Source organism: Tursiops truncatus, chromosome 1, assembly GCF_011762595.2.
Source record: "Tursiops truncatus isolate mTurTru1 chromosome 1, mTurTru1.mat.Y, whole genome shotgun sequence".
NCBI lineage: Eukaryota > Metazoa > Chordata > Mammalia > Artiodactyla > Delphinidae > Tursiops > Tursiops truncatus.
Window position 1 is genome coordinate 23,039,503 of NC_047034.1, and position 20,397 is coordinate 23,059,899.

A 20,397-nucleotide genomic window follows, 5' to 3' on the forward strand; every position below is an offset into this window, starting at 1 on the left:
GTATGCGGGCCTCTCACTGTTGTGGCCTCTCCCGCTGCGGAGCGCAAGCTCCGGACGCAGAGGCTCAGTGGCCATGGCCCACGGGCCCAGGTGCTCCACGGCATGTGGGATCCTCCCAGACCAGGGCACGAACCTGTGTCCCCTGCATCGGCAGGCGGACTCCCAACCACTGCGCCACCAGGGAAGCCCAGTTTTACTGATCTTTACTATTGTTTTCTTTGTTTCTGTTTCATTTATTTCTGCTCTGATGTTTATGATTTCTTTCCTTCTGCTAACTTTGGGTTTTGTTTGGTCTTCTTTCTCTAGTTCCTTTAGGTGTAAGGTTAGATTGTTTGAGATTTTTCTTGTTTCTTGAGGTAGGCTTGTATAGCTATAAATTTCCCTCTTAGAACTGCTTTTGCTGCATCCCATAGGCTTTGGATCATCGTGTTTTCATTGTCATTTGTCTCTAGGTATTCTTTGATTTCCTCTTTGATTTCTTCAGTGATCTCTTGGTTATTTAGTAACATATTGTTTATCCTCCATGTGTTTGTGTTTTTTACGTTTTTTCCCCTGTAATTGATTTCTAATCTCATAACGTTGTGGTCAGAAAAGATGCTTGATATGATTTCAATTTTCTTAAATTTACTGAGGCTTGATTTACGACCCAAGATGTGATCTATCCTGGAGAATGCTCCGTGCGCACTTGAGAAGAAAGTGTAATCTGCTGTCTTTGGATGGAATGTCCTATAAATATCAATTAAATCTATCTGGTCTATTGTGTCATTTAAAGCTTCTGTTTCCTTATTTATTTTCATTTTGGATGATCTGTCCATTGGTGTTAAGTGAGGTGTTAAAGTCTCCCACTATTATTGTGTTACTGTCGATTTCCTCTTTTATAGCTGTTAGCAGCTGCCTTATGTATTGAGGTGCTCCTATGTTGTGTGCATATATATTTATGATTGTTATATCTTCTTCTTGGATTGATCCCTTGATCATTATGTAGTGTCCTTCCTTGTCTCTTGTAACATTCTTTATTTTAAAGTCTATTTTATCTGATATGAGTATAGCTACTCCAGTTTTCTTTTGATTTCCATTTGTATGGAATATCTTTTTCCATCCCCTCACTTTCAGTTTGTATGTGTGCCTAGGTCTGAAGTGGGTCTCTTGTACACAGCATATATATGGGTCTTGTTTTTGCATCCATTCAGCAAGCCTGTGTCTTTTGGTTGGAGCATTTAATCCATTCATGTTTGAGATAATTATACATATGTATGTTCCTATGACCATTTTCTTAATTGTTTTGGGTTTGTTTTTGTAGGTCCTTTTCTTCTCTTGTGTTTCCCACTTAGAGAAGTTCCTTTAGCATTTGTTGTAGACCTGGTTTGGTGGTGCTGAATGCTCTTAGCTTTTGCTTGTCTGTAAAGCTTTAGATTTCTCCATCGAATCTGAATGAGATCCTTGCATGGTAGAGTAATCTTGGTTGTAGGTTCTTCCTTTTCATTACTTTAAGTATATCATGCCACTCCCTTCTGGCTTGTAGAGTTTCTGCTGAGAAAGCAGCTGTTAACCTTATGGGTGTTCCCTTGTATGTTATTTGTCATTTTTCCCTTGCTGCTTTCCATAATTTTTCTTTGTCTTTAACTTTTGCCAATTTGATTACTATGTGTCTCGGTGTGTTTCTCCTTGGGTTTATCCTGTATGGGACCCTCTGTGCTTCCCGGACTTCGGTGGCTATTTCCTTTCCCTTGTTAGGGAAGTTTTCGACTATAATCTCTTCAAGTATTTTCTCTGGTCCTTTCTCTCTCTCTTCTCCTTCTGGGACCCCTATAATGCAAATGTTGGTGCATTTAATGTTGTCCCAGAGGTCTCTTAGGCTGTCTTCATTTCTTTTCATTCTTTTTTCTTTATTCTGTTCTGCAGCAGTGAATTCCACCATTCTGTCTTCCAGGTCACTTATCCATTCTTCTGCCTCAGTTATTCTGCTGTTGATTCCTTCTAGTGTAGTTTTCATTTCAGTTATTGTGTTGTTCATCTCTGTTTGTTTATTCTTTAATTCTTCCAGGTCTTCGTTAAACATTTCTTGCACCTTCTCTATCTCTGCCTCCATTCTTTTTCCGAGGTCCTGGATCCTCTTCACTGTCATTATTCTGAATTCTTTTTCTGGAAGGTTGCCTATCTCCACTTCACTGAGTTGTTTTTCTGGGGTTTTATCTTGTTCCTTCATCTGGTACATAGCCCTCTGCCTTTTCATCTTGTCTATCTTTCTGTGAATGTGGTTTTTGTTCCACAGGCTGCAGGACTGTAGTTCTTGCTTCTGCTCTCTGCCCTCTGGTGGATGAGGCTATCTAAGAGGCTTGTGCAAGTTTCCTGATGGGAGGGACTGGAGGAGGGTAGATCTGACTCCATGAATTTATCTTACAGATAGACACAAACAAATGCACAAAACTATACAGACAAGGACATTTACTGTAGCAGTATTTTAGTATAATCATGGAAATAACTTAAATATCAATTAATAGATTATTTAAATTATGGTATAATACAGAAATTTTAAGAGACTGAGATAAGTTAATATATAATGATATAATTTCATTTTGTTAGAAAATAATTTTCAAAGCAACTCGGAAACAGACTCTGACCTGTCAGGGTGGCAATGGCCACTGAGCAGGGAGGAAGTTCTGCCTCGCACTCTGCGCAGGCTTTAGCTCCTCCAACAGCAGTCACACTTCCTATCAAGGTGACAGTGGCCAGTACACCCTCAGGAAAGATGTGGCTGTCATCCACATAAAATTTAGCCTTCAAACCAAAGACACTGGGCACATGCAGTCTACAAAGGGACACTCCCATATAAAAACACCCCTTCAAGACCACAATAGATAACTGTTTCACCCAAATTCACAGAGACAGAGAAAGTAAAATGAAAAGGCAAAGGAACTACTCTCAATTGAAAAAGCAAGAGAAAACCCCTGAAAAAAAATAATGAAACAGAGATAATCAGTCTATCAGACAATGAACTAAACAATTTGGTAATATGGGAATTCCCTGGCGGTCCAGTGGTTAGGACTTGGCGTTCTCACTGCCAGGGGCCCAGGTTCGATCCCTGGTAAGGGAACTAAGATCCTGCAAGAATGGGATCTTAGTTTGCGTGGTGTGGCCAAAAAAAAAAAAATTTGGTAACAAAAATGCTAACTGAATTAAGAGAAATGATCTATAAGCACAGATCATTTTAACAAGGAACTAGAAACTATAAATAAGACCCAATCAAAAATAGGTCATTCAATTCCTGAGATAAAAGCACTCTAGAAGCAATGAATAGCAGACTAAATGACAGAAGAACACATAAGAGATCTGGAAGACAGAATAATGGAAATCACCCAATCAGAACAGCAGACAGAAAGACAAATGAAAATAAACAAACCAAAAAACAAACAACAAAAAAAACAAAAGCAACATGTGAGATCTTTGGGATAATATAAAATGTGCCAACATTCACATTATGGGGTTTTCAGAAGGAGAAGATAGAGAGAAACTGTATTTAAAGAAATTACGGCTGGAAATTTCCCAAATCTAAAGAAGTAAACAGATATCCAGGTACAGGAAGCACATAGGGCCCCAAACGAGGTGAATCCAAACAGACCCACACCAAAACATGTCATAATTAAAATGGCAAAAGTTAAAGATAAATAGAAAATTCTAAAGGCAGCAAGAGAAAAACAGAGTCATATATAAGGGAATGTCTAAAAGCCTATCAACTGATTTCTCTGCAGAAATTCTGCAGGCCAGAAGGGAGTGGCATGATATATTCAAAGTCCTAACAGGGAAAAATCTGCAACCTAGGATACTCTACCCAGCAAGATTGTCATTTAGAATAGAAGGAGAGATAAAGAACTTCTCAGACAAGCAAAAACTAAAAGAATTCACCATTACTAAACCTAGCCTAAAAGAAATGTTGGAGGGTCTTCTCTAAATGGAAAAGAAGTTAACAGTCTATAGAAAAGGGGAAATCCCAATAGAAAAGGCAAATAGTAAGGATTGAAGATCACTTAAATAAGACAGTATCTAGATTAAAAAAAAAGAAATTATAAAAGCAACTATAACTACAATAAACAGTAAAGGGATAAGCATGAATGTAAAATATGACATCAAAAAACAACATATGAAGGGGAATTCCCTGGTGGTCCAGTGGTTAGGACTCAGTGCTCTCACTGCCAGGGCCCCAGGTTTGATCCCTGGTCAGGGTACTAAGATCCCACAACCCGTGCAGTGTGTGTGTGTGGGGGAAAAAAAAAAAAAATATATATATATATATATATATGTATTTATATATTATATATATGATATATATTATATATATATATATATGAAGGAGGGGAGTGAAAACTGTAGAAATTTTCAGAATGTGTTTGAACTTAAATGTTTATCAGTTTAAAGCAAGTAGACATAATTATAGGTCAACATATATGAACCCCATTGTAACTACAAATCAAAAACCTACAGTAGATACACAAAAACCAAAAAGAAAGGAACTCAAGCATACTAAAAAAGAAAATCATCAAACCAGTACAGGAGAAACAAAAAGAAGAAATGAATGAAGAACAACTACAAAAACAACTGGAAAACAAGGATTAAAATGGCAATGAGTACATACTTATCAATAATTACTTTAAATGCCAATGGACTAAACTCTCCAAAAGACAGCGTGGCTGACTGGATTAAAAAAACAAAACCCTTCAATAAACTGCCTAATAAACTCACTTCAGGGTAAAAGACACATACAGACTGAAAGTGAGTGGATAAAAAAATATTTCATGCAAACAAAAATGACAAGAAAGCAGGGGTAGCAATACTCATATCAGACAAAATAGACTTTCAAAGGTTATAACAAAAGGTAGCAAAGGGCATTATATAATGATAAAGGGATCAAAACAAGACAGGATATAACATTTGTGAACATACATGCACCTAATATAGGCGCACCTAAATATATAAAGCAAATATTAACAGACATAAAGGGAGAAATTGACAAAAATATAATAACAGTAGGGGACTTTAACACCCCATTTACATCGATGGACAGATAATCCAGACAGAAAATCAACAGGCAAACAGTAGTCTTAACTGACACATTAGACCAGTTGGACTTAGTTGATAGCTACAGGAAATAACATCCAATAATAGCAGAATACATATACATTCTTTTCAAGGGCACAAGGAACGTTCTCCAGGATAGATCACGTACTAGGTCACAAAACAAGTCTCAAGAAATGTAAGAGGATAGAAATTATATCAAGCATTTCTCCCAAGCACAACAGTATGAAACTATAAATGAACTACAGAAAGAAAATCAGGAAAGAACAAACACACTGAGACTAAACAATATGCTACTAAAAAAAAAAAAGGGTCAATGATGAAATCAAAAGGGAAATTAGAAAATACCTCAGGACAAATGAAGATGAAAACACAGTTTTCCAAAATCTATGGGATACAGCAAAAATAGTTCTAAGAGAGAAGTTCATAGTGATACAGGCCTTCCTCAAGAATAAGAAAAATCTCAAATAAACAACCTAACATACCACCTAAAAGAATTAGAAAAACAAAGTCCAAAGTCAGCAGAAGGAAGGAAATAAAAAAGATCAGAGAGAATAAATAAAATAGAGACCAAAAAATCAACAGAGAAGATCAATGAAACCAAGACGTGGTTATTTATAAAGACAAATAAAATTGATAAACTTTAGCCAGGCTCTCACTAAGAAGAAAAGAGAGAGGACCCAAATAAACACAATACTACAGAGAAACAAACAAACAAAATGACAGAGAATACTATGAATAGTTATATGCCAACAAACTGGATAACCTAGATGACATAGACAAATTTCTAGAAAGATACAGCTTGCCAAGACTGAGTCAAGAAGAAACAGATAATTTGAAGACTAATCACTAGGAGTGAAATTGAATCTACAATTAAAATACTCCCAGCAAACAAAAGTCCAGGACCAGACAACCAAACATGTAAAGAAGAACTTATACCTATCCTTCTCAAACTATTCCAAAAATCTGAAGAGGGGGGAACGCTCCCAAATTCACTTTATGAGGCCCCACCATTACCCTGATACCAAAATCACACAAAGACTCTACAAAAAAGGAGAATTACAGGCCAATATCTTTGTTTAATAGAGATGCAAAAATCCTCAACAAAATATAAGCAAACCTAATCCAATGATGCATAAAATGGATCATACACCATGATCAAGTTGGATTTATCCCAGGGTCACAAGGATGGTTCAACATACGCAAATTAGCCAATGTGACATACCACTTAAACAAACAAAAAATGAAAATCACATGATTATCTCAACAGACGCAGAAAATGCATTTGAGAAATTCAACATCCATTCATGATAAAAATGTTCATCAAAGTGGGTATAGAGGGAACAAATCTCAACATATATGACAAACCCACAGCCAACATAATACTCAAAAGTGAAATGCTGAAAGCCTTCCCACTAAATTCAGGAAATAGTACTGGAAGTCCTAGACGCAGCAATCAAAAACAAAAAGAAATAAAAGGTACACAAATTGCAAGTGAAGAGCTAAAACTGTCATTATCTGCAGATGACATGATACTCTATAGAGAACCCTAAAGTCTAGGCCCAAAAACTATTAGAACTAATAGATGAATTCAGAAAGGCTGCGGGATACAAGACTAATATACAGAAATATGCTGCGGTTCTATATACTAATAATGAAATATCAGAAAGTAAAAAACAATCCTGTTTAAAATTGCACCAAAAACAAACAAACAAACTCTAGGAATAAACTTCACCAAGGAGGTGAAAGACCTACACTCTGAAAACTATAAAACATTGAGGAAGATGATTCGAAGAAATGGAAAAATATTCCGTGCTACTGGGTTGGAAGAATTAACATTATTAAAATGGACATATTAGCCAAATCAATCTACAGATTTAATGCAATCCCTATCAAAATACCCAGGACATTTTTCACAGAACTAGAACAAATTATCCTAAAATTTATATGAAGTCACAAAAGACCCTTAATTGCCAGAGCAATCCTGAGAAAAAGGAACAAAGCTGGATGTATAACCCTCCCAGATGTCACACTATACTAAACTATAGTAAGCAGAACTGCATGGTATTGGCACAAAAATAGACACATAGATCAATGGAACAGAATACAGTCCAGAAATAAACCCAAGCACCTGCGATAAATTAATCTACGACAAAAGAGGTAAGCCTATACAATGGAGAAAAGACAGAGTCTTCAACAAGTGGTGCTAGGAAAATGGACAGCCACATGTAAAACAGTAAGAGTAGAACATTCCCTTTCACACCATATACACAAAAACAAAACAAAACAAAACAAAACAAACCCTCAAAACAGTTTAAATGTAAGCCCCAAAACCATAACACTCCTAGAAGAGAACAGAGGCAGAGCACTCTTTGACAGAAATTGTAGCAATATTTTCTTAGATCAGCCTCCTAAGGTGAAAGAAATAAGAGCAAAAATAAACAAATGGGGCCTAATTAAACTTAAAGATTTGCATAGCAAAAGAAACCACTGACAAAAGAAAAAGACGAACTATGGAATGGAAGAAAATATTGGCAAATGATGCGGCTGACAAGGGGTTCATATCCAAAATATATGAACAGCTCATACAACTCAGTATCAAAAAAAACCAAGCACACAATTCAATCCAAAAGTGGGCATAGGATCTGAATAGACATTTTCCCAAAGAAGACATGCAGTTGGCTAACAGGCACGTGAAAAGATGCTCAACATCACTAATTATTACAGAAATGCAAATCAAAACCACAATGAGGTATCACATCACACCGGTCAGAATAGTTATCATCAAAAAGTCTACAAAAGACAAATGTTGGAGAGGATGTGGAGAAAAGGGAACCCTCATACACTGTTGGTGGGCATGTAAATTGGTGGGCATGTAAATACTCCACAAATGGAGTATTAGTTGGTCATAAAAAACAATGAAAAAAAGCCATTTGCAGAAACATGGATGGACCTAGAGAATGTTATGCTTAGTGCAATAAGTCAGACAGAGGAAGACAAATACTGTATAATATCACTTACATGTGGAATCTAAAATGCAATACAAATGAATGTGTATGCAAAACAGAAATAGACTCACAGATATAGAAAACAAACTAGGGGTTACCAAAGGGGAGAGGAAAGCAGGAAGGGATAAATTAGGGACATGGGATTAACAGATACAAATTATCATATAAAAAGTAGATAAGCAACAAGAATACACTGTATAGCACTGGGAATTATGCCCAGTATCTTGTAATAACCTATAACGGAATACAATCTGACAAAAATACTAAATCAATATGCTGTATACCTGAAACTAAGACAAAACTGTAAATCAACTGTACTTCAAAAAACAAAACATATGAAAGTATATGCATAGAAGAAGAAATCCATATGCTAAGCATAAAAACATATTTATATCATATATTAAACTAAATAGTTTTACAGTATTTCAATTTTTATAATGGTAATTATTTCTAATCATAAATAAATTATACAGCCTATCAAGCCAGTTAGATTTCTACAGAGATCCCACATACCAAGAAGTCAAACCAACATCAAAACAGGCCTTTTTTAAAAAGTACGTAACGCTAACTAGGCTAAGGCAAGTCCAGTATTTTAAGGTGTGAAACCTAGATACAGGGAAAAGTCCTAGCTAGTGATATGAAAGTTAAATAATTTGATTATGCATCAAGGTGGAAGATATGACAAAATGTTCAGAGGAAATGTAGTGGGGGAGCATTGAAAAGGCATAGAATAAAGGGTAGAAGTAGAACTGATGGAAACCAAGATAAGAATTAGAGTCCAGTAGGAAAGAAGCAAACACATAATATTTTTACATTTAGGATATATAATGGCAATATGTTACGGCTATTTTTTTTCAATCTTTGATAGCCTGTGTATCTGACAATACTAATTTTATATCATGCCTAAATGAGTTAAACTGGAACTAAGAAGCCTGTTCTGGTACCTGTACTACTAAATAGCAGCACAATCTTAGTCCAAAATCCCTTGATATCTTTGGTCTTCAGTTTTCAATTCCATAAAAATGATGGGTTCAAATTAGATAATTCAAAGTCATGTTCAGATTAAAAAATTCCATACTCCTAAAAGGATTGTTCCTCATTCAGTTAGGTAACTACTTGTCCAGCTATTTACCCACACCTACCCCTCACACCATTCCATACAAGAGATGACTAATGTAACGACAACTCCCTATTCCTGCATTCATGAGACATTGGTAATTAGCTACAGCCCTTGGCCCCCAAGCCCAATCACTGAGCACTCTCTTACTTTCATACATCCTTGCAACCATTTTCAATCAATTGGAGATGGTACTTGAGATAAAATCTATTCACCATCCTATAAATCCACAAGCAAGTTATGACTTTCAATACAATTAAAAAACTTCCTTAGTATTTCCTACATTTTAAGAAACTCTGATAATTCTCTCCTATGCATAAAATTGATTCATATTTTTGTACTCATTAGATTAATAAAATAGGATATAAGCTTCATCAAGATAACCTGAAGATACCAGCCTATGTATTTCCTGATTTATTTATTCTGAATCACTTTTAATAACTTCTGCTAATATGACTTCCTTAGTCAGAGGCACCAATGCTAGGAATTCTACACTCACGCAAACTGTCAAAGAACCTAATATATATCCATTAATCCTATTCAATGGCATAAGGAGGTCTGGGGTAATGAACTGTATTGCATTGCTAATTTACTTAGCGTATGTTCAGTATAACAAGAGATAGCGAGAGCAAATCAGGATTTTAAAATAACATTTATCTCAAGGTTTTCTTCCACAAAATATTTTAAAATCTTTAGATATAGAAGCTGCCCACCATTTTAAAATGAGACAAAGAAAGAAAGAAAAAAAAATATCCTTACCAGTTTTTCTGCTTCTGTGTTCATTTCCCTTAATTTCTTGATATGTTCCTTTTTAATCATGAGAATTTTTGATAATCTGGTCTACAGACAATGAAGAAGAGATGTTTTGGAATAAACACAGGCACTTAAGTATATCATGTAGATGTCAAATTTCTAAGTTTTCACCAAGATATTTTAGCAGATTTTAGTGTTTCAATATAAATATAGCACAGACACTATTTTATAAGTCAGACTGGCTGAGAAGAAGATATTTTAAAATCCACTGTAACCAGGATATGTCAAAACGATTAAGGAGTCAATCTGAATAAGCTTTCACTGGTCCAATATGGAACAAGGTGTGGACCAATCATAATAATAATTACAGTTAACTGAAGTACAAATACATTAAAATCCATGAGTTCAGACTGATACTTAAACAAAATTAACCATTGTTGGAGAATACTAGTGACCATACTCATAAACTGGAAAACAAAGACAAAGAGTCAAGCATTTATCCTGCCTATACTGTACAAACTATATGCCATTAGGTAACCAAATAATAGATTATGGGAAGTTTTTCCTTATATAACTATTTCAGCTACTAAACAAAGAACAAGAATAGCACCATTTTGCAATCCTAATGAATGAATTGACCTACGCAGTGATAATTAGTACCAGCCAACATTATATAAAAAAAGAGATAAAATAATATGGGTATCCTATTAGAACACAAAACCACACATAAAAGTAGTCACATAAAAACAAGTACACCAATCAAATAAAAAACCCAAATCAAATCAAACCTTTATATTCAATGAGCAATTTACATGAAATATAAAAGACAAAAGAATATGTTGGATGTTATCACAAGGATTCAGTCAGCAAAATCCAGACTGTGGGAGACTCTATGGACAAATAATCTAGTTTCTTCAACAAATAAGTTAATGGGGAAAAAGTACAGTCAACATTTAAGAGACAACTGGAATGCTGACTGGATATGTGACGATATTAAGACTTTTTTGTTAACTTTTTAGATGTAATAATGATAATATAGTTATGTCTCTTAAAAAAAAAAGGGCCCTTACCACTTAAAGGTATATAACGAAATATTTACAGATAAATGATATGACGTCTGATTTCTCAAAACAGAGAATGTGGGTGAGAGTATAGCTGAAACTGAACTGGCCAGGAGTTGTTGATAACTGTTATAGCTAGATAATGGGTACCTAGAGATGCATTATACAACTGTCTGCTTTTTTCTTTTCTAATTAATTAATTAATTAATTTTATTTATTTCTGTGTTGGGTCTTTGTTGTTACACACGGGCTTTCTCTAGCTGTGGCGAGTGAGGGTTGCTCTTCGTTGCGGTGCACAGGCTTCTCATTGCGGTGGCTTCTCTAGTTGTGGAGCACGGGCTCTAGGTGCACGGGCTTCAGTAGTTGTGGCACGTGGGCTCAGCAGATGTGGCTCACGGGCTCTAGAGCACAGGCTCAGTAGTTGTGGTGCACAGGCTTAGCTGCTCTGTGGCATGTGGGATCTTCCTGGACCAGGGCTTGAGCCCGTGAACCCTGCATTGACAGGTGGATTCTTAACCACTGTGCCACCAGGGAAGTCCCCTGTCTGATTTTATATGCATTAAACTTTTGATAATTAAAAAAAATCTAAAAACTTGACCTAAGTTGATATAGGCAGAGGGAGAGCCTGGTGAGATATGTTACATACTTATTCACACAGACCCTCATTAGTATCTCCAGAGCTCTGGACTGGTGCCCTGTCTCTAGTTGTTGGGGTTTTATGGAAATTTGTATGATTCTTCAGAGTTAGAAGCAATAAAAGATGGGATGAAGGCAACAGTCTCTCTCCCATTTTCAGTTCTGTGTTTCTTCTTTTTTTAAAAATTAATTAATTAATTAATTTTTGGCTGCCTTGGGTCTTCGTTGCTGTGCGCGGGCTTTCTCTAGCTGTGGTGAGCGGGCTACTCATTGTTGCAGTGTGTGGGCTTCTCATTGTGGTAGCTTCTCTTTGTTGTGGAGCTCAGGCTCTAGGTGCTCAGGCTTCAGTAATTGTGGCTCACGGGCTCAGTAGTTGTGGCTCACGGGCTCTAGACCACAGGCTCAGTAGTTGTGGCACACGGGCTTAGCTGCTCCGCGGCATGTGGGATATTCCCGGATCACGGCTCGAACCCGTGTCCCCTGCATTGGCAGGCGGACTCTTAACCACTGCGCCACCAGGGAAGTCCCTTCTTGCTTGTTTTTGATAGAAAATCACGCTGTTTCCTTTTCATTCTTTTCAAAACTGAGTCCTCTCTAAGAAGTGGATCAGTCTTTTAGATTCCTCAAAATCCCTAACCCCAGGAAAGAAAATGTTTCCTCACTAAGAAAATTCATTGTAAACTATGAATTATAAAACTTGCAAAAAAATGATGATGTTTATTTTGTTATAAGAAAGAAAATAGAAAAAGACGAAAACAGTAATAGAAAATGACAAAAACGTATCTCACAGATTAACAAGAGCAAATCTGAGTTTCATAAAACTTTACATATTACAAAAGACAAGTACATAAAAGGACTTTTATTTTTATCAGCTAGATAGCTTAAAAAATGAAAGCAGTGTTTTAACTAGGCTTTTACACATAGATTTTGAAGTTAAAATTAAGCACTGCAATCAAACATCTAAGCATCAATAAAAACATCAATACTTTAGAAGTAGCGTACTAGTATTTAGCCTCTGACTCCCTCTGCTGGTGTATCGATGGATCTCTCTCTCTCTCTCTCTCTCTCTCTCTCTCTTCCCCCAGCCCCTCTCTCCCACTCCCTGACCCCCTGGTTCTTCCCCCCATCTCCCCCTACACACACTTGCCCATATATGACATATTAGTTCTGTTTATACTTCCACTATTTAAAAGAAAGAATTTCTTTACAACAGAAGTGTCCTATGTGTGAAAATGATAAGCCTTGGCTCTTTTCATATTTTTAACTTTTCATATAAAAGTATCTTATCTACCTTTGGAAGTTAAAAGGTGTAATTCTGTATTCCAAGGATAATTAACAACATACAAGTAAGGAATAAAAAATGCTATACACATACACACAAATGACAAGACTTTTCCTCAAAATAACATTAATTGTAAAAGGTAACACTGTGAAGATTTTAATGGATTACGCTATAAACGTTTTTATTTATAAAGACTCTATCCCAAGCCAAGTAGTTTTTCTTTTCAAACAAAAAGAAAAGAAACAAATCAAACATTATTAGACTATGATTCAAACTAAATAAAAGAAAATAAAAAGAAAATAAAACATTAAATTACTGATAAAAAACCAAACTAAATAATTTATTTAATCTAATTTTCAAAACAACAGCACATTATATTCTTAAGAGTCAGGCTATTCAAGAAAATTGTTCTATATAATAATTCTATACTTGTTTCGATTTAGCCTTAGATTTCTTTGTGCCTAATCAATAAGTACTTAGCAAATAAAAAGCTATTCCTAGTCTCAGAAAAGAAAGAAAGTTCCTCCTAACCAGAGAGCTGGCCAACACATCACAATTGCTGAGGTGACTGGTAATGGCAGGATGCACTGAGATTACTAAATAAAAACCTTTATACTTATACAATTTATGAACAGTTAACCATTCAGTTTCACAGAGCATATACTAGAAGGTTAGAGTCCTTAACACAGAAAAATAATAAGAACCAAACCCAAGAAAAGCCCAACAAAAATAGATCTGTAAGTCTTTTTTTGCTATTATAACTTATTTTCAAGCTTGTTGGAAAAATAACAGAGTTCTTAAAACTAACATAATGATTTTTAAAAGTATAAAAATATTTGGTCCTAGAAAAATTTTCAACTTTAATAACACAAAAGTCATTGAGTTTTTTTTAACAAATAAACAAAATATTCAGAGCAATTCTTACCACTTGGATAAGGAACTCTACTGGAAAACCACCTAACGTTTCTGTGTCAGAGCCAGAAATTTTACTTCTCCAAGGTGACTGTCCTAATAAGGGGTCATTATCCTGTGGGAATAAAAGGGAATTATTTAACCATTGACTTTTCAAAAGGAAGTATCTATTTTTTAACTAATTAATTAATTAATTTATTTTTGGCTGTGTTGGGTCTTCGTTGCTGCGTGCAGGCCTTCTCTAGTTGCGGCGAGCGGGGGTTGCTCTTCGTTGTGGTGTGCAGGCTTCTCATTGTGGTGGCTTCTCTTGCTGCGGAGCACAGGCCCTAGGTGCACGGGCTTCAGTAGTTGTGGCACGTGCGCTCAGTAGTTGTGGCTTGCCAGCTCTAGAGCGCAGGCTCAGTAGTTGTGATGCACGGGCTTAGGTGCTCCGTGGCGTGTGGGATCTTCCCGGACCAGGGAACGAACCTGCGTCCCCTGCATTGGCAGGTGGATTCTTAACCACTGTGCCACCAGGGAGGTCCCAGAGTATCCTTTTTTTTAAAAAATTTATTTTATTGAAGTATAGTTGATTTACAATGTTGTGCTAATTTCTGCTGTACAGCAAAGTGATTCAGTTATGCATATATATACTTTTTTTTCATATTCTTTTCCATTACGGTTTATCACAGGATATTGAATATAGTTCTCTGTGCTATACAGTAGGAAGGAAGTATCTTATTCTTAAATAAAGAACAAATTCTATTATAATTACTACTCTATTAAAAATTCTACAAAAAGGAAAATATTTCCAGAGTTGAAGCAACTATTTACTTTATTAACTTTTTATTTAATATCTGATATCTCAAAATAATGTGGGCACCTCCTGAAGTTATTGTAATAGATGTGTATTTCATAAGAACATAGTTTACATTCATAATAATCATTTAAACTACTGGTGACATCTAAAAAATATTACTTACCGTAATTGGTGACTGGAGAGGAGGAGTATAATGTAACCGTGGTGGAGTCATAAAAAATCGAGAAGGTCGCTGTTTTTGTCCAAAGGCAGCAATAGGCATCGTCTCATGAGGCTCATTACTCTTTGGGAAAAGAAAATAGTCCCCAAAACTTGAAGAACTTTACCAATCATTTTAGCTTTATAACAGTTCTATTTTATCATAAAATATATTAACCTACAAAGATCAAAGGGCTAGAACTTAAGTCAGAGTATGGATACTACTCTGTTACTAAGAGGTTGAATTCATAAAACAGAAGAAAGTGATCTATTGAAAGAAAGGAAAGTGATCTATGGCCACCCTTGGTTGTCTCTGTGTTAAAGACTATCTGAATATTACCCACTGTAATTAAAGGCAATTCTTATCTGGCCAGGAAGAAATGTTTGGGTGATCTCATAAAGGAAATTACATTAATGAAACAGAAAAGTAATTTTTCTTTTTTGAAATGGGAGGTTTAAAGATTTCCTCCTTTAATGAAAAAAACTAAACTGGTATACCTTGCTCTACATTTAGTCCAAATTTCCTTTCTCTCCTACTCCTCTCTAAAAGTACATTTGATAAGGAAACCCTTACAATAAGCAGAGAGTCACAGTTTTTTAAAAAGTATAGATCAGAAAAAAAAGATTCTTCTATTTTTGCACTAAGGAGATAAAGTAATTTTGATTTTTAATTGTAAGTTCACAACCCTTAAAAATCAAGTTTATAACAAAGAAATGGAAAAAGGGGAGGCTAAATGTGAACAATTTAATTTCCATAATGCTTAGAGGCAAACAGTTTTGTTATAAAAAGTTCATTACTCATTAAAAAAACTATTAGAGTTATATTTATCCTTTATATTTTAACTTATTAGAAAGGTATATAATTTCCATGACATTGCTAAATCAAGCATGATCATGAAATAATGGTCCAGTAGTTTAATGGACTATATCAGAAGTTCAAACGATGTGGATTCCAGTCTCAATAGGGCAAGAATCCAGCTTGAAAGCCTTGAATAAATTATCTAACATACTTATGTCTCAATTTCATCATGCAAAAAGTGGGGGTAATTAACAACCACCCTGCATACTCTGAGGATAAAACAGGAACATATAAAAATATATGTTTTAGGGGCTTCCCTGGTGGCGCAGTGGTTGAGAGTCTGCCTGCCGATGCAGGGGACACGGGTTCGTGCCCCGGTCCGGGAGGATCCCACATGCTGCGGAGCGGCTGGGCCCGTGAGCCATGGCCGCTGAGCCTGCGTGTCTGGAGCCTGTGCTCCGCGGCGGGAGAGGCCACAACAGTGAGAGGCCCGTGTACCGCAAAAAAAAAAAAATATATATATATATATATATATATATATATATTTTTTTTTTTTTGAAGTGCAAGATGTTAACATACTTTTAAAGTCATTTTGCAAGAGGACTATACCAACAGCTGAAATGAAAGTGTTGTGTAGCTTATTCCCTAAGATTAGTCAAGAGTGATCAGTTGTGTCACACTAAATTAGGTAGACAGATGCTAGCTTCTGGAAAATGTGGAAGACTTTAGTTCTGCTCCAGGAGTCTAGTAAGCAGGGCTGGAAACCCCTAAAGATCTCTTCCTCTGTGACGTGAAATTCTGATTCTATCATAAATACAACCCCTAAGAAAACTCTACAACACATATTTAATAGGCATAAAACACATGTATTATGAAACAATACTTACAAGAACTTCATAGTCAGGGATAGTATGAGTTCCAAGCCCTGCCCTATCAAAAGTTACTCTATAAGTAGCATTAAGAGTATCCACAGCATCTATCTGTCCAGTGAACAGACCATCATGAACACCACGTAATCGTGCTGAAAAAAGAAACAAAAAGGCATTATGATATTTAGGAGATACAAAAAACTGTTACATACAAAACTGCTCCAAGCATGTAATTCAAAGTGGAGAAAGTATAGTACTGTTGTCTATTAAAGTTTCAAAAAAAGCATGTACTTTATTTTAGGCTTAAAGGAACAACAAAAAAATTTTTTGAAACAGAAAACAAAACTATAAATGGTGATCCCTAATTTGACATATGAATGAAATCATATATCTACTAAACTAAGGGGAAAATACTTTAACATCATATCATTGCTTTAAACCTCGAATTGCCAAAAAAAAAAAAAAGTCAACAAATTTGGTCATTATACTCATGAATGAAACACTAGTAGTTCAACTGAAAAAAAAAAAGAAAAGAAAGACAAGGGTGCTATGCAGAAAAGATTTACTAGGTTTCAGACTGCTAACCTTAGAAAGGGTTGCCTATAATGTTGACTTCTGGGTACTTGAATTTTGGGAGTGTTCCCATTGTTCGCATACTAAGAAAGAGTGGTTTACTGTGCCTAGGCTGTGCAAACAATGTGGTTACCTGCTTTCCAATTCTTGTATGTGTTGGGCAGAAGGTGCCTACGTAACCGGCCCCCTGTAAAAACCTTGGGTATTGAGTTTCTAATGAGTTTCCCTGGTAGACAACATTTCACAAGTGCTGCTACAACTTGCTGCTGAAGGAATTATGCAAGTCTTGTGTGACACTACAGGGAAGGGACTCTTGGAAGCTTGCACCTGTTTTCCTCTGGACTTTGGCTCCATGTACTTTTCCCTTTGCTTATTTTGCTTTATATCCTTTTCTGAGATAAGCCATGGCCGTGAGTACAACTATTTGCCAAGTACTCTGAGTCTTTCTAGTGAATCACCAAACCAAACCTGGGGGGGGTCTTGGGGATCCCTCACACAGATGAATTCTTGTGTCACTATTTAAATCCAGTCTGAAGTAACATAAGGAAAATCCAAGCAAACATCCAGCATGAGTGAAAAATATAAGAGCAGTAGCATTTAAGGCATTAAACTAGGCAAAGTGACACATTTTATACACACAAAAATAGTATTTATTTTTTAATTTTTTTTGGCCATAGTGTGTGCCATGTGGGATCTTAGTTCCCCAACCAGGGATCGAACCTGTGCCCCTGCATTGGAAATGTGGAGTCTTAACCACTGGACCGCCAGGAAAGTCCCAATGATATCATTTAAATAAAATACAAATATTCAATGCAAAACTGTTTAAAAGGATCAACTGATAAAAACTCAATTGTAGAAGACTAAAATATCATTCTCTTATGTTTACCAGGGGGGAAGGGTGGAGGGAAGGGATAGTTAGGGAGTTTGGGATTGACATGTACACATGGCTATATTTAAAATGGATAAGCAACAAGGACCCACTGTATAGCACAGGGAACTCTGCTCAATGTTATGTGGCAGCCTGGATGGGAGGGGAGTCTGAGGGAGAATGGATACATGTATACAGCATACATGTATGGCTGAGTTGCTTTGCTGTGCACCTGAAACTGTCACAACAATCGTTAATCAGTTATACTCCAATAAAAAATAAAAAGTTAAAAAAAATATCATTCTCAGTCTTTGACAGACCAATTAAAGGAAAAGTAAACAGGTATACAGAAGATACGAGTAATAAAGTTGAATAAACAAACGTAAATATAGAAAAGGACCTCTAGTTATGGCAGTGTGAAGAGGTTGGTGATTCTTCTCTGCAAAAGACTTGTATAAACCTGTACAAGATTGTCAAAGACAACCATTTCAGGGTACTAGAAATGGGCCAAATGCAGAAAACAATTAAGAAATGATTACTGTTGAAAAACTGCTAGAGCTTCAGTTAAGGACAAGTGAACTCAGTGGCCTTTCTGCAAGAGGCTATTCACACTCTACCACCACCAATAGCTTGGCTGGTAAAAAGAGTTTTTCTAGTGTATGGTTGGTCATGGAAACAGTGTTGTTTGTTGCCAGAGGGGCAGACAGGATGTGGACCAGTGGGTAAAAACCTGTGACTGTGCTAGTTAAGAGTGGCAAACTCGATCAGGAAAGAATAAGAAAACCCCACAACTCTGCAAGCCTAAGAGGTAGTCCTGTCTTAGGTGACTGGCAGAATAGCTAGGAATTTAACAGGGAGATCCTGGAAACTAGAGAGCCATAAAAAGACTGAAATAAACTCTCCATAAATTCTTGCCTAAGTGGAAAACTATGTGATTGGGTGGGAAAGACCTAAGAAAGTCTGGTAAAAAGTAAAAGCTAAGGATGATCTGAAAACGGACAGCAACTTTGTATGTGTTTCCCAAGTCCACACAGAGATCGGTCTGAGGCCTTTCTGGATTAAGATGTTTGAGTACAATCTCTGCCTAAGTCACTGGTTGGCCACTAAGTTATGCAGACACAGGAACATTCCCTAGGAAGCAAGCTTAAAAATAAATAAAAGAGTAAAAAAAACTGAGCAGAGACATCAGTGGTTGCATAGGAAGTTACTAAAGTAAAAACAATTCTCAAAAAAATTACAGAGTTGCTACAATATATTATCTAAAATATCTAGTTTTCAACCAAAAATTACTAGGTATGTAATGAAATAAAAAAGCATGATTCTTACTCAGGATAAAAGTACAGTAAGTAGAAACTGACACAGATGATACATTAGCAAAGTCTTCAAAAGTAGATTTTATAAATATGTTCAGAGAATTAAAGACAATGACTCAACAGGGAATTTCAAGAAACTATACAAAAGAACCAAATAGAAACTTTAGAGTTAAAGAGAAGATTTGAAGAAAAGAATCAGGGAATATTTTAGATAATATATTGTAGCAAGTCTGGATTCTGATCTATTAAAGAGAGATCAGGGCTTCCCTGGTGGCGCAGTGGTTGAGAGTCCGCCTGCCAATGCAGGGGACGCGGGTTCGTGCCCCGGTCCGGGAAGATCCCACATGCCGCAGAGCGGCTGGGTGGGCCCGTGAGCCCTGGCCGCTGAGCCTGTGCTCCACAACGGGAGAGGCCACAACAGTGAGAGACCCGCATACCGCAAAAAAAAAAAAAAAAAGAGAGAGAGATCAACAGAAATTATCCAATCCAAAGAACACAGAGAACAAAAGATTAAAGAAAAATGAAGGGAGCCTCAGAGAGCTGTAGGAAGATGTCAAGTGCACCAACATATTTGTAATGAGAGACCCAAAGGAAGGAGAGAGAGAAGGTGAAGAGGAAATTGGAAGAAATTATGGCTAAAAATCTCTCATATTTGATTTAAAAAATTAAGCTACTAACCCATGAAACTCAATAAACCCCAAATAGGATAAATATAAAGAGTATCAAACCTAGACACATCATAGTGAAATTTCCAAAATCCAAGGATAAAGAGAGAATATTCAAGAGAAAAGCTTCCAGAGAAAAATCACTCATCACATGTAGGAGAAGAGCAACACAATTAACAGGTACACCTCACCAGAAACAATGAAGGTCAGAAGGCAACAGAGTGACATATTCAGTGTGCTAACAAGAAAAAAACATCAAGCAAGAATTCTATATCCTGTGAAACTATTTTTCACAAATGCAGGAGAAATGGAAACATTCTCAGATAAAAACAGAGAGGATCTGTTGCTACTAGACACGTTAGGAAGAAATACTAAAACACATTCTTTGTGATAAAAGGAAATAATACCAGACAGTAACTAAAATCCACAGCAAGAAAAGAAAAACACCAGAAATGGTAAATATGTGGGTGCATA

The 20,397-nt window shown here is 36.2% G+C and overlaps 1 protein-coding gene across 1 annotated transcript in view; it reads right to left on the bottom strand.

Moving 5' to 3' along the window:
• Window positions 1-20,397, bottom strand: part of LIN9 (lin-9 DREAM MuvB core complex component) — a 111,368-nt gene that overhangs the window by 27,853 nt on the left and 63,118 nt on the right. Inside the window, exons 8-11 of the mRNA XM_019920538.3 lie at window positions 16,523-16,656; window positions 14,802-14,921; window positions 13,853-13,954; window positions 9,955-10,035 (exon numbers count right to left, since the gene is read on the bottom strand). Of these exons, the coding sequence (XP_019776097.1) occupies window positions 9,955-10,035; window positions 13,853-13,954; window positions 14,802-14,921; window positions 16,523-16,656 (437 nt within the window). The remainder of the gene's footprint in view (window positions 1-9,954; window positions 10,036-13,852; window positions 13,955-14,801; window positions 14,922-16,522; window positions 16,657-20,397) is intronic.